We start from the raw sequence: 14,804 nt of genomic DNA, 5'->3' as shown, positions 1-14,804 counted from the left end.
GGCGGCGGGCGGGTGGACAATGGTAACGAGGATGCACGGAGCTGCTACGGCGCGATCCTCTATTGCTACGACACGTAAGTGAAACGCAGAGAGGCTGGGCGTTGTCGGACCAGACAGCAGAGAAGTGCACTGGCGCCGGGGTGACTCTGTGGTTCGAAAATCGCAAATGGAGAATAGGAGATTAGCGTGATACTAAGAGTAACTGTATGTGCCAATTGTGATTTGGTTTAATTACAAATCTTTATTTTTAAAATTTTAAAATCTGAAATTAAAAATAATTAATTCATAATTTGATTTATGATTTTAATTTTTTTATTCTATTTTTCATAATATTTAGTATTCTCATTGTTTCTTTATATCTTTTTTGCCAATTATAAAATATATTTTTAAGAATGTGTAAAGTATGTTTTTATTTTTTTTTTCTCCAAAAATCCAAAGTATACTATGCCTTCAAACATCAAGAACAAAGTTCGAGTTCTTCAAGAGCTAAATTATACTTTTAATACAATATTATTATAAAAATACTATGTGTTTATAGAAAATCAGTCCACTAACATTTATTGTATATAAATATATATATTGTTTAATTTATTTTTAATATATATTTAGTATTTCAATATGTATTTTAATTTATACGGACGAGTGACTTAGAAAGAGTTTGATAAAAAAAATTCTGTAACGAAGAATATAGAGAGAACTACTGTGTGAAATTATATGGTTATGGACATCCTTTTTATAGAAGAAATGAAGGGTACAGTTGGTAGATATAAAATAAATTTTTCACCTAACTCCTCCAACGGTCATTAATCTTTCCAACGTGAACGCAGAAGCTTGAATTTTTAGCTTCATGTGAACGTACGTTCACAGGTGGAGATAAAAGCATTTTTGGGTTAGAGATTCCAAAAAATTGCCAAATATAACAATGTAGTGTTCAAGACATTCAAACGAGTTTTTTGTTCTCCAATGTGAACCCCAAACACACCCTTAGCGGCTGTTTTGTTATGTACCCCTAACTTGGTTATGTTGTATAATATATATACAAACAACATGATTTAAAGTCAATTATCTTAACCATAATAATAATAGAGCATTCTTTTGTTTACGGACTTCTCTTTTTAACTATAAATAGAACTCTTTGTTTTCCATTATTCTGCGAACTTGTGAAGGAGAATATATATATATATATATCTACTTTTTAACAACCATACTAAGTCATGGCTCTCTCTAAGCTTCTAGCTGCTTCCCTTATTGTGTCTTTTCTCCTCCTCCATCTTGGGGAAGCTTATGAATCGGTAATTAAAGATTATTATATTTATACTTTCTTTTTGCCTTCTTAATTTCTGCATTATAATTAATATTAGTTCACTATGATTATACTCTCTTTTACTTTTTGATTCCTAACATGTAGCAGGAGGCACCCCAGCAGACAATTGAGGATTCTGTTAATAATAAGAAGATAGGTACGATAAATTTAAGTTTAATTTTAAATTTAAAAGGCGAAGGCTAATTATTAAGCCAGGTTTAAGGGAATAAAAAATGATATATATAATAGCTTGATGGTTACATGGATCAGATTGCAGTGGAGCATGCAGTGTGAGATGCAGCAAAGCATCTCGTCAAAGGATGTGCAAGAGAGCGTGTGGAACATGCTGCCAAAGATGCAACTGCGTACCACCGGGCACTTCCGGCAACCAAAAACTGTGTCCCTGTTATTACAACCAAACCACCCACGGTGGCAGGCGCAAGTGCCCTTAAACCTTATTAGCAGCTTCCATGCAAATGAAATCATCTCAACTGCCTACAAATTAAATATGAAGACAAGCAATTAAGGATGATAATAATCGGATATACCCCTTTCAACTTTTAATAAGATAAACGTGTATGAGATTTAATCAATAAGTTGTTGACTAGTAATTAATTGCTATCTATTTTGTTTGTGTTTGCTAATTGCTATTATATGTGTATGAGAGGTCATGAAATGATGTGGTCACGAGACCAGCGTCCTGTAACATAATAAGCTGTGTTTTGATTTCAATAATGCGTGTTGAATCCTTGTGAGTGTTTGTTTTGGAGTAAAATAAAGTTCATCTTATGTATTTTATTGTCTTTTCTTGTAATTTTCATTTATGTATCGTTATGATGTATGTTTGTATTATTTTTTATTTTTTCTTGACCATCTATAATAATGGAGAATGATGAGTATATATTAAAATTAGTTATTAATATAACATATATTTTAGAATATAAAATATACGTTGAAAATAAATTAAATAATATATATTTATATATAAATATATGATAATTAAAATAAGAAAAACAATAATTAATTAATTTCAGTACCAGAAGACTAATAAATTATTGAATAATACTTGTTGGTTGACAAAGTGATATCGACAATGAAGTATTTAACCGAAAAAGTTCGTTGATGATCGTCTCGACAAAGGTAAGATTCGTTAAGAGAATTAGTAAACGTTGTGTACAAGACGGTTATCAGATCTGTATTTAACGGGAACAGTTACTTTTTGCAGTGCTCCAAAGTCGACACATGGCAAATCAGGAATGGTTGAGAATGTTTATAAATAGCGTAATGAACAACAAATAAGGGGTCAAAAAATTCTCACTCAGAAACACACTTATTCTCTCACACATCTCAACGACTTTCTGTAACCTACTTAAGTTAGTTTTCTGTGTAGGTTTCCTTCTACATTTCCTTTATATTCTTGTCAATTCTACAGTATTTTTTATGTAAAATCATCTCTTCTTTAGTTGTAATTTATCAAGTTATCTTTCTTTGTAATTTGTAACCTTTACTTTGAAGTTATGTGAAGTATTGTTTATGTTAAATTTATCAAGTATATTCAATTTTTTTTATTTGTTATTGATTTTGCAAAGTTTTTTTCTTCTTCTTTTTCATTGACAAAGTAAAGACTTTGACACAAATAAGAATGATACTTGCAAGAGGAGTAGGTTTTGTTTCTAGATATTAGATTTTGAACCATTCTAGATGTTTGCAATCGTCAAGTTAATCATTAGTTTCGATTGCTAAATATCTGCATAACAAATTATCACACTTGGTGGGACAGTTTTATTGTGTGTCATTTATGCATGCTTTGGTCTGTTGGTCAAGCAAACGTTGATGTATCTGAAAAAACTTTATACTAAAAAAGAATCGACAACTGATTTATCTGACGATATAAATAAAAATAGTTCTTTCTATAATAATTTTGTCAAATTTTCTTCAGATTGTATTTACGGTCTTGAACCTTTGGATTTTGAAAAAGCCTTAATCGATGATGACCATATCAAAAAATGTTTCGAATCTCAAGATTCACTTGAGGAAATTAATCTAGGAAATAATGAGGTTAAGAGGCCAACATATGTTAGCAAAAACATTGGCCCTAATTTTCGAGAAAAACTAATTGCATTTTTGAATGAATACAAAGATTGTTTTGTTTATGATGAAATATCTGGCCTCGATCCCTCTTTAGTCGAACATCGTTTACCTTTAAAAGTCAAATTCATTTGCACAACTCGTTACATCAATTGGGTGTCCAACATCATTCTAGTAATTAAAAAGAATAGGAAGTTACGTGTTTATATTGACTTTTGTGACTTAAATAATGCAAAACATGAATATCACATGCCCGTTGTAGATGAGTTGGTTGATTCTACAAACAGAAATAAGATTTTGAGTTTTAGGAATAGATATTTTGGATATAATCAAATTTTCATTGTTGAAGATTTTTCCAAAACGACTTTTCGATATTTTGGTGCTTTAGGTACTTATAAATGGGTAATGATACTTTTTGGTTTGAAGAATGCAGGGGTAACTTACCAACGAGCTATGAATGCTATTTTCTATGAATATACTAGGAAATTTATGGAGGTTTATATCAACGATGTCATGGTGAAATTTATCTCCAACGATCAACATCTCGATCATTTAAATAAAGCATTTAACACCATGAGATGTAAATGATTAAAGACGAATCCTTTAAAATATGCTTTTGGTGTATCAACTGGTTATTTTTTAGGTTATGTCATGCAAAAGAAGGGTATTGTAATCTATCAAAACAAGACCAAAACGACTTTTAGAATTACTACCGCCTAAGTCGAAGAAAGAGATTCAATCTTTTTTTTGGAAAAAGTGAATTTTTTACATTGATTCATTTCCAAATTATTTGGTCAAACTCATATTTTTGCTCCTATAGTGAAGCTCAAAGATGAATCTGCATATATTTGGACACAGGCACATCAGCATGGCTTTGATTCAATCAAAACCTATTTGATTCATGCCCCCGTGATGGCCACAGTTCAACCAAATGAACCTTTAAAACTATACATTGCTGCTTGCTGACAACATTATTAGTTACATGTTTTCTTAAGATGATGACAATGGTAATGAATGAGCCATTTACTATTTGAGCAGAGTTTTGACAAGTTTCGAATCTCGTTATACACTGATCGAGAAGTTGTGTTTATCACTATAGTAAGCTTGCACTAAACTCAAATGTTATATGGTAGCTAAAACCGTCAAGATAATTTCTACAACTGACCTTGTCATATATATGCTATCTTATCTAATTCTGCATGGTCAAATTGGTAAACGGATGCTTGCTTGACTGAATATGATTTGCAGTATGTACCTGCTAAGGCTATTAAAGGACATGTCATTGCAGATTTCTTGGTTGATCGACCAAACAATCTAAATGACTAGGAGGCAAATTATATTTTAAGCCATGCATGTTATTCTTTGATGGGTGCTAATCATGCCACATGGTAGATGAAGGTTGTTGGTGGTTTTACTCCAAAAGCACAACATAGCCCCTATCATCCAATGATGTCTTGATGGGTAAAATTGAGAAAGTCTCATGAGGTCGTAGAGTCCTCAATAGTGACAAGAATCCTTTTTGTGGGGTTCCATCCTTTTATACCAAGTAAGGAAGTTTACATTTTTAAAAGCGATCTTTGGGTTATTGCGAAAAGGTCGAGCATGGTCGACGAATGAGGCAACATACAAGTCATTCTTTATCAGAATATCTTGTCCTTCATTGCAAGAAAAATAGTGGAAAACATTTTTTGCTTTCTTCGAAGAGTTCAGGGGGCTTAGAAAAATAGTGAAGTTCATTTTTGACAAAAAAGGAGAACAAAATCTTCTCATCATTAATAGTGTTGATTGGATCTTCGATGATGATGCCAAATTTCTTCTATAAAATTTTCAAGTTGGTTTTGTCAGAAGATTCTTCAACTTTCTCTTTACATTTTCTTTTGGCTGGGGAAGACTTAGATAAGGTGGAAGAAGTCATTTCTGCAATACATGTGTGGAAACGTGGTAACTAAAGGAAGACTTTTAACCCAAAATTAGCTAAGAAAGACGAATAGTTATGCATGATCATAGAAATCTGAAAAACAAAAATGGAATTTCTGCATTGGCATTTTTGTTACTCACAAATAACAAAGTTTTAATCACTTGATAAGAGAAATTTAAATATTTGAAATTGTCACGACCCAATTCCCGTAAGTCATGATCATACTAGAAATCAAGTGTCACCAACTTGTTCACCTGAAGAAGCGAATATCCGGAGATCCGACATGATATTAGGAGAAGAGGATGGGAAGCTCTCACCAATCCCATTCAACAAGTAAGAATCTTAATGGTTCAAGAGTTCTATGCTAATGCATGGATCACTAAAAACCATGATCAAAGTATGTACCCGGACCCGAAGAATTGGCTCACAATGGTCTGGGAAAAATACTTAGATTTCAGTCCGAAAAATGTGAGATTGGCGTTCAACTTGCCAATCATGAGAGGAGATTCTCATCCTTTCACTAGAAGAATCAACTTTGATCAAAGGTTGGACCAAGTCCTCAAGGACATCTGTGTGGAATGAGCTTAATGGAAGAGAGATTCCAAAGGCAAGCCGGTTCAACTAAGAAGGACGGACCTTAAGCCTGTGGCTAGAGGATGGTTGGAGTTCATCCAACGCTCTATCATTCCTACTAGCAACCGATCCGAAGTAACTGTGGATCGGGCTATCATGATCCATACTATCATGATTGGAGAGGAAGTGGAAGTTCATGAGATCATACCTCTAGAGCTATACAAGGTGGCCGACAAGCCCTCCACTTTGGTAAGGTTAGCCTTTCCTCATCTCATCTATCACCTATGCAATTTAGCCGGAATTGTCATAGAGGAAGACATCCTCATTGAAGAGGACAAGCCCATCACTAAAAAGAGGATGGAGCAAATAAGAGAGCCCACTCATGGACCTCAATAAGAGCATGATGAAGTCCCTCATCAAGAAATCCCTGAGAGGCTTCAAGGGATGCATTTTCCTTCACACAACTATTGGGAGTAACTCAACACCTCTTTAGGGGATTTGAGTTCCAATATGGAGCAACTAAGGGTGGAGCACCAAGAGCACTCTATTATCCTCCATGAAATAAGAGAGGACCAAAGAGCCATGAGGGAGGAGCAACAAAGGCAAGGAAGAGACATTGAGGAGTTCAAGCACTCCATAAGATCTTCAAGAGGAAGAACTAGCCGTCGTCACTAAGGTGGACCCGTTCTTTAATTTTCTTGTTCTTATTTTTCTATTTTTCGTTTCTTATGCTTTATGTTTTGTCTATGTTTGTGTCTTTATTACATGATCATTATTGTCTAGTGTCTATGCCTTGAAGTTGAATGTCCCATAAATCCTTCACCTTTCTTAAATGAAAAATGTTTCTAATTGCAAAAGAACAAGAAGTACATGAATTTCGAATTCTATCTTGAAATTAGTTTAATTATTTTGATGTAGTGGCAATACTTTTTATTTTCTGAATGAATGCTTGAACAGTGCATATTTTTGATAGTGAAGTTTATGAATGTTAAAATTGTTGGCTCTTGAAAGAATAATGAAAAAAGAGAAATGTTATTGATAATCTGAAAAATCATAAAATTGATTCTTGAAGCAAGAAAAAGCAGTGAAAAATACAAAGCTTGCGAAAAAAATGGCAAAAAAAAAGAAAAAGAAAGAAAAAAGAAAAAGAAAAAGTAAGTAGAAAAAGCCAATAGCCCTTTAAACCAAAACGCAAGGGTAAAAAAAATGATCCAAGGCTTTGAGCATTAATGGATAGGAGGGCCCAAAGGAATAAAATCCTGACCTGAGCGGCTAAATCAAGCTGTCCCAAACCATGTGCTTGTGTCATGAAGGTCCAAGTGAAAAGCTTGGGACTGAGTGGTTAAAGTCATGATCCAAAACAAAAAGAGTGTGCTTAAAAACTCTGTACACCTCTAACTGGGGACTCTAGCAAACCTGAGTCACAATCTGAAAAGGTTCACCCAGTTATGTGTCTGTGGCATTTATGTATCCGGTGGTAATACTGGAAAACAAGATGCTTAGGGTCACGGCCAAGACTCATAAGTAGCTGTGTTCAAGAATTAACATACTGAACTAGGAGAATCAATAACACTATCTTAATTCTGAATTCCTATAGATGCCAATCATTCTGAATTTCAAAGGATAAAGTGAGATGCCAAAACTGTTCAGAAGCAAAAAGCTACAAGTCCCGCTCATCTAATTAGAACTAAGCTTCATTAATATTTTAGAATTTATTGTATATTCTCTTCTTTTTATCCTATTTTGTTTTCAGTTGCTTGGGGACAAGCAACAATTTAAGTTTGGTGTTGTGAAGAACGGATAATTTATACGCTTTTTGGCATTATTTTTAGGTAATTTCTAGAATGTTTTTGTTACTTTTTAATATATTTTTATTAGTTTTTATGCAAAATTCACATTTCTGGACTTTACTATGAGTTTTTGTATTTTTCTGTGATTTCAGGTATTTTCTGTTTGAAATTGAGGGACTTGAGCAAAAATCTGATTCAGAGGCTGAGAAAGGACTGCAGATGCTGTTGGATTCTGACCTCCCTGCACTCGAAGTGGATTTTCTGGAGCTACAGAAGCCTAATTGGTGCGCTCTCAATTGCGTTGGAAAGTAGACATCTTGGACTTTCCAGTAATGTTTAATAGTTCATACTTTGCCCGAGATTTGATGGCCCAAACTGGCGTCCAAATGCCCACCAGAGACCCTTTTCTGGAGTAAAACGCCAGAACTAGCATCAAAGCTGGCGTTTAACTCCAAGGATGGCCTATGCACGTGAAAGCTTCAAGGCTTAGTCCAAACACACACCAAGTGGGCCCTGGAAGTGGATTTCTGCACTGTCTACTCATTTTCTATAAACCTAGTTTACTAGTTTAGTATAAATAGCACTTTTTACTATTGTATTGGAAGCCTTTGACCTTTTCGGAGTTCTTGGAACCCCTTTTGGAAGCTGGCCATTCGGCCATGCCTAGACCTTTTGTTCTTATGTATTTTCAACGGTGGAGTTTTTACACCTCATAGATTAAGGTGAGGAGCTCTGTTGTTCCTCGAGTATTAATGCAAGTATTATTGTTTTTCTATTCAATTCACGCCTACTTCTCCTCCAAGATATACTCTTGTACTTAATTCAGTTAAGTCAGAATGAAGGGGTGACCCATGACAATCACTCAATCTTCGTTACTCGCTTAGCTAAGATCCGCGTGCCTGACAACCACAAAGCGGTCTACATGATGTTCAACGTAGTCATTGGACGACAGCTGGAGTATATTCTCTTTGGTCTCTGACCCACGGATCTGAATCACCTCTCCTGACAACAGAGCATTCGAATCCGTGACGTTAGAACCTTCGTGGTATAAGCTAGAACCAATTGGCAGCATTCTTGAGATCCGGAAAGTCTAAACCTTGTTTGTGGTATTCCGAGTAGGATCTAGAATGGGATGACTGTAACGAGCTTCAAACTCGTGACTGTTGGGTGCAGTGACAGTGTTCAAAAGAATAAATGTATTCTATTCTAACACGATCGAGAACCGACAGCTGATTAGCCATGCGGGAAACCGTAGAGGACATGTTTTCACTGAGAGGACGGATGGTAGCCATTGACAACGGTGATCCACCAACATACAGCTTGCCATAGAAGTGAATACGCATGATTGGATGAGGACAGTAGGAAAGCAGAGGTTCAGAGGCAACAAAGCATCTCCAAACGCTTATCTAAAATTCTCACAAAGGAACTACATAAGTAACTTTATTTTATTTTATGTTTTATTTTTCTTTTTATTATCAAACCTCATAACCATTTGAATCCGCCTGACTGAGATTTACAAGATAACCATATCTTGCTTCAAGCCGACAATCTCCGTGGGATCGACCCTTACTCACGTAAGGTATTACTTGGACGACCCAGTGCACTTGCTGGTCAGCTATGCGGAGTTGTGAAAAGTGTAAATCACAATTTCGCATACCAAGGGTCCATCTCGTAAAATATAACTCAAGTCTCCATCTGAAGGGGAGGAAGAAAAGGGGTAAAAACTGGGGGGTTCTTACTAGGGTCGAGGGTAGTTAGTTTAGTCAGGGTTACCACAATTCAAGTAATTCACATTAAAAAATATAGGAATAACAGAGAAGTATCTAATTACCACATTTCAGAGTAACTGTAAGGAATGCATAAACACAGGAAGACAAATCACAAATAATTTCACCGTATCAAGTAAAATGCAGATGCACAACAAGGATGATGCATGTCTAGTCCTATCACAGGTAATGACCTCATTTGTCGGTTTCGACCTGCACCCGACGCAATCCGACTCGCAAGTCAGATAAGGCATTCTAGCGGCATAACCTCTGCAAGGTCTCAACCTCTTGCAGGCGCTGATTCTCCAGCTGAAGTATGTCGATCATGACCTCTGCAAATACTTGCAGGCGCCGATTCTCCAGCTGAAGCATGTGCCACTTTCTCCTGGAAACCATTCCATATACACGGGCATTCCCGTACAATTACTCACACATAAAGCCCATGGATTAACATTTTCACATCAACACTATAACTATTTACTCTCCATCACCCTCTTGTGACCTTTTAATTATTTCATAAACACACGTGCCGGTTTGTCTTCTCTTTTTCTTTTAAAACCAAAACTAATCCCCCTTTTATTTTTAACATAAATTCTTTAACATTTTCCAAGATGTCGTCAAATGGATTCATTCAATAAAAACTCAATTACTTTTGAAATTCACTAAAACACCTCCAAATAAAATCTGAGTCAAATTCAAAACATCAGTCCCGTTTCATTTTTAATTCAAACTTAAACATATTACTTTTCTTAAATAATTTAAAACCATAAAATAATTCTCTTCTAAATAAATCAAACTCAGAATATATACTTTTCTTAAATAAATTAAATCCGACATAAAACTATTTTTTGAATAATTCGAAAATCAAATAATACAATTTCTCAAATCCAATCTTTTTCGTCCAAATAAATTCTTAAGGTTTATAACAAAATTTTGGCGACACCTCCCCTAAAATCCAGACTCTGCCACCCTTCTCGAGTTCCATCCAAACCGTTTTTAACACTCTTTTCAAATCATTTCCAATAAAACAAACCGAAAACTATTAACATTTTTAAATTATCCTACCGTAATCCAGAAATCACAATCATCAGAATAACTCAGTTCTTGGCTGCACTTAAACCCTCCAAACCTCAAACTTATCACAAATATCAATATAAATTCAACCGACAAGTAACCACGACATCAATTCACTTATCAAATACCAATTTAACCGGTGAAAAATTACCAAAACTCTACCTTCGTGCGAAATCAAAATATGCGAAGCTCTGGAGGAGTCTTCTGACTGAGCTGCTGAAGGGAAAAATGTCTGGAATTCTCTATGCCTCGTAGAACTCCAGTTGGCCAAACTCAAGGGGTAAGGAGCTACGTCACTGTCGACCTCCACTGGACAAAAATAACGCCAACACGTAAAAGAAGAGGATACGAACACTTTTACATGATTAGATTTTTGATTAGGATTATGGATTGAGTGAAATCAAAGGAAGAAAATGGTAGTGGGTTACGGTTTCTTTGATGAAAGCTCTCGGTCACTTTACCCTTTCTTCATGCAATATGTTTAGATTGAAGGATTATGTGTCAATGTTATATTACTAGGTAGTTTTAGATTGAAATCTCTCTTTTCTTTCTTTCTTCAGTTTGGTCATATTGAATTAAAAGAAAGGCATGTTAATAATTAATGGGATAACATTGCTTAATGTGATTCACGTTTCTATTCCTTCTTTCCTTTCTTCTTTCCATTAGTAACTTAGGAATTAAAAGATATTTGATGGAGTTTTAGTAACTCTAAATTCATCAAGAAATAAAAATAATTAATTTTTTATCGGCAAAAATCAAACTTGATAATAATAATATTATTATTATCTAAGCTTCGTTATAATTAGAGCAAGTAAAATAAATAAATAACATAATAATAAAATTATATTACCATTTATTTTACTTCAGGATTCGAAATTGACTCGTCAAATTAAAACTAATCAATTTAAAATATTATTTTAAGAAAAAATTGCATTAGTGCAAAAATTAGAGTTGTTACAGAAATCATTTTATGCTAATGGGTGTATCAGTAGCTGTTAATAATTGGTTGCAAGGGAAGTAGTAATGGAATAAAAGGAAAAGAAAATAAGAAATAGCATGCAAGAGATTTATAAAAATATGAGAGAATGTACTAAAAGAATGCAGAAAAGTGTAAAGTTGAAAGATTAAAGTTAGGAAACAGTAATGATAGTGACAAAAGTTAGGCACAGTGATAAGCAGAGATAACCAATAAAAAAGGCAAGCGTTTTTTGTTAGCAGAAATAGAATTTCAAAAACGAAGGGTTAGAAGAAGAAGAAGAAGTTTGGTTTTATATGCGTGTCTTGGAAGATGAAAGTTAAGAAATGAAAAAGGCACGAAAAGATTGATGGGATGTGAAAGGACGTGGGAATATTTGATGGAGTCACAATGATGATGGCAGTTACTTGGGAAGTGAAAGAGTATCATGAATTTATTTAAAAATAAAATTAATTGTGGCAAATGATCGATCATACTCTATTGAAATAAAACCTCGACAGCGATGATGATCCTAGGGTGCAATTTATTGGTCGACAAAGTGATATCGGTAATGAGTCGTTTGACCAAAAAAGTTCGATGACAATCGTTTCAATAAAGAGGGGGAATTGGTAAACATTGTGTGCAAGATGGTTATCAGTTCTGCATTTGATGAAAACAATTACTTTTTGTAGTACTCTAGAGTCGACACAGGGCAACCAAGATTGGTTGAGAATGTTTTTAAATATTTTAATGAACAACATACGAGGGATTGGAAAATTCTCACTCTAAAACACGTTTTCTCACAAATCCCAGTGAATTTTTGTGATTTACTTAAGTTAGTTTTCTGCGTAGGTTTCATTTTGCATTTCCTTTATGTTCTTGTCAATTATGCACTCTTTGCTTTTTATGCAAAGTCATTTTCCTTTTTTTATTGTAATTTATCAAGTTATCTTCTTTAGTAATTTGTAATTTTTAATCCGAAGTTTTGTGAAGTATTACTTATGTTAAATTTATCAAGTAAATTCATTTTTTTTTACTTTTTATTGATTTTCCAAAGTTATTTTCTTATTCTTCTTCATTGACAAAGTAAAGACTTTGACGCATATAAGATTGATACTCACAAGAGGAGTAGGTTTCACTCCCAAATATTAGATTTTGAACCATTCTAAATGTTTGCAATCATCAAGTTGGTCATAACTTTCAATTGCTAAATATCTGCATAACTAGTGTGGAATTTATAACCCACAAACTAACCGGCAAGTGCGCTGGGTCATACTAAGTAGTACCTCAAGCGAATGAGGGTTGATCCCATGAGGATTGATGGACTAAGCAACAACGATTGAGTGATTCACTTAGTTAGACAAATAGAAAATGGTGTTTTGAGAGTTCAATTGCATCAAATAGTAAATTCAGAAAATCAGAAAGCAAGCAGTAAATGGGTTGTGAAATATATGGAGAAAATAGTTAAGGCTTCAGAGATGTTTATTTTCTGGATTAACTTTTCTTACCAACTACTTTAATCATGCAAGATTCAATTCATGGCAAACTATATGTGTAAACCCTAATTCCTTAGACCTTTTTAGTCTCCTCTAACCTTCATCAATCACCAATTCCTTGGTCACTTGATTCCAATTAGAGGGTTAAGTTCAATTCTAGTTTATGTGCCACAGAAACCCTAATTACCCAAATATAAGAGGATTATATGTCACATATCCTGTTAAGTCCATATAATTAGCGATTTAGAAGAATTTGTTTTCAAGTTGTTGTTTAGGTAAATTGCTTTTCCAAGGTTTACAAAAACTCAATTAGAATAAGGGTCATACTTCCGTTCCACTCAGATTCATAAGATAAAGAACGAAAATAATTTTTAAAATTGAAATCAGTACATGAATTAAAATAGAAAAGTAATAGTATCAATTCATACAATAGACAAAGCTCCTAACCTTAACAGTGGAGGTTTAGTTGCTCATGGTTCAGAGAGAAAACAAGGATTTTGAAAAACTGTAAAGTGCGAAATGAGGTAAGAGAGAAGAGAAGAGCCCGAAGGGCTGAATTTTTTCCCTTTTATATCTAATCTTAATTAAATGTAAAATGTATTTTCTAAAACTAAATAATATCTATTCCTATTTATAATTAAAATAAATGTTTAATCAAAATTTAATAGCCTCTTCGTGCATGCCTTAAGGAACCGTGGGAACCATTGCTTGTCATTAGGCTTCGCGCTTAACTTCACAATTGTGAAGTTAGACTTGGAGTGGGCAGCAAGAAATTGGGAGTTCCTATGGTCCTGGCACCTAACTTGGAGAATCCCAAGTTAGGCGCCACCAATACAGCACCTAGTTCACGCATAATCCTTCTTCTGGCGCCTAACTTTAGAAAAGCCAAGTTAGGCGCCAGTATGGCCGAGCCTGCTGGAGAATAAGTGTATACTATTATATATCGTTGAAAAGCTCTGTAAGTTAGCTTTCCAATGCCACTGAAATCACGTCCATTGGATCTCTGTAACTTAAGTTATTCTCGTTGGAGTGCAAGGAGGTCATGGTTGACAGCATCATTCACTTTCTTCTCTTCTTCTACAAAAACTCCATCAAATCCATCCAAATGCTACCTGAAATAAATATAATTGCACACAATTCAAAGTAGCATTCATAGTGGTTAAAAGATATTTAAATCTTGATTAAACTCGACAATTCAAATGTAAATTCACCAGGAAAATATATGAAAGACGCTCACGCATCAATAGCAATACTACTCTAAATTTTTCTTTAATAATTTTTAGAATAATTATCCAAATCATTTGTTTAAATTTTTAAAATCAGACACTTTGATCTCTCATTTTAAAATACACAAAATAGTTCTAAATATTTACTTCTGTTAGAAAATAAAGTCCCCTTCTGTTAAGAACTAACGGTGACTATTGATGTGGAATGTAAACTCGCACACATGGACGTTAAGTATCCACATGTGTGAACTGGACAAATCAATCCTTAGGGTGAAGTATAAAACATTCACTAAAAGATTTAAAAACTCTCAGAGTTTTCCTAAAAAATTAAAAAAATTCTAAAATAATCCGTTCGAATGTTTTTATTTTTTGAGTAAAGGACAAATAGGTCCCTGACCTTTTTTGTCGCGGACATTTTCGTCCCCAAAGAATGGAAAATACATTCATGTCCCTGACCCTTCTAAAATGTGGACAAATATACCCACCCGGTTGAAGTCACTTCGTTAGACCTAACGGAAAACGCTGACCTGGCCGTTATGGGATGACACATGGATTGGAGCTTCTGAAAAGAGGACGTATTACTCCCTAGTCCACCAAAACGATGCCGTTCTTCCA

The 14,804-nt window shown here is 34.4% G+C and overlaps 1 protein-coding gene across 2 annotated transcripts; it reads left to right on the top strand.

Annotated features, from left to right (window-relative positions):
• Positions 1-1,150: 1,150 nt before the first annotated feature.
• LOC107460131 (snakin-2) lies at positions 1,151-2,096 on the top strand. Of its 2 annotated transcripts, none has more exons than XM_016078462.3 (3): positions 1,151-1,292; positions 1,412-1,460; positions 1,574-2,096. In XM_016078462.3, the coding sequence occupies exons 1-3, from the start codon at positions 1,215-1,217 to the stop codon at positions 1,753-1,755; spliced, it is 309 nt and encodes a 102-aa protein (XP_015933948.1). In that variant the 5' UTR covers positions 1,151-1,214; the 3' UTR covers positions 1,756-2,096. The 2 variants fall into 2 exon arrangements, with proteins under 2 accessions (XP_015933948.1, XP_015933947.1); XM_016078461.3 differs by having other exon boundaries at positions 1,152-1,292; positions 1,409-1,460.
• Positions 2,097-14,804: the final 12,708 nt, after the last annotated feature.

The sequence above is a fragment of the Arachis duranensis genome, chromosome 8, assembly GCF_000817695.3.
Source record: "Arachis duranensis cultivar V14167 chromosome 8, aradu.V14167.gnm2.J7QH, whole genome shotgun sequence".
NCBI classification, from domain to species: domain Eukaryota; kingdom Viridiplantae; phylum Streptophyta; class Magnoliopsida; order Fabales; family Fabaceae; genus Arachis; species Arachis duranensis.
This window is presented reverse-complemented; position numbering and strand designations above follow the sequence as displayed.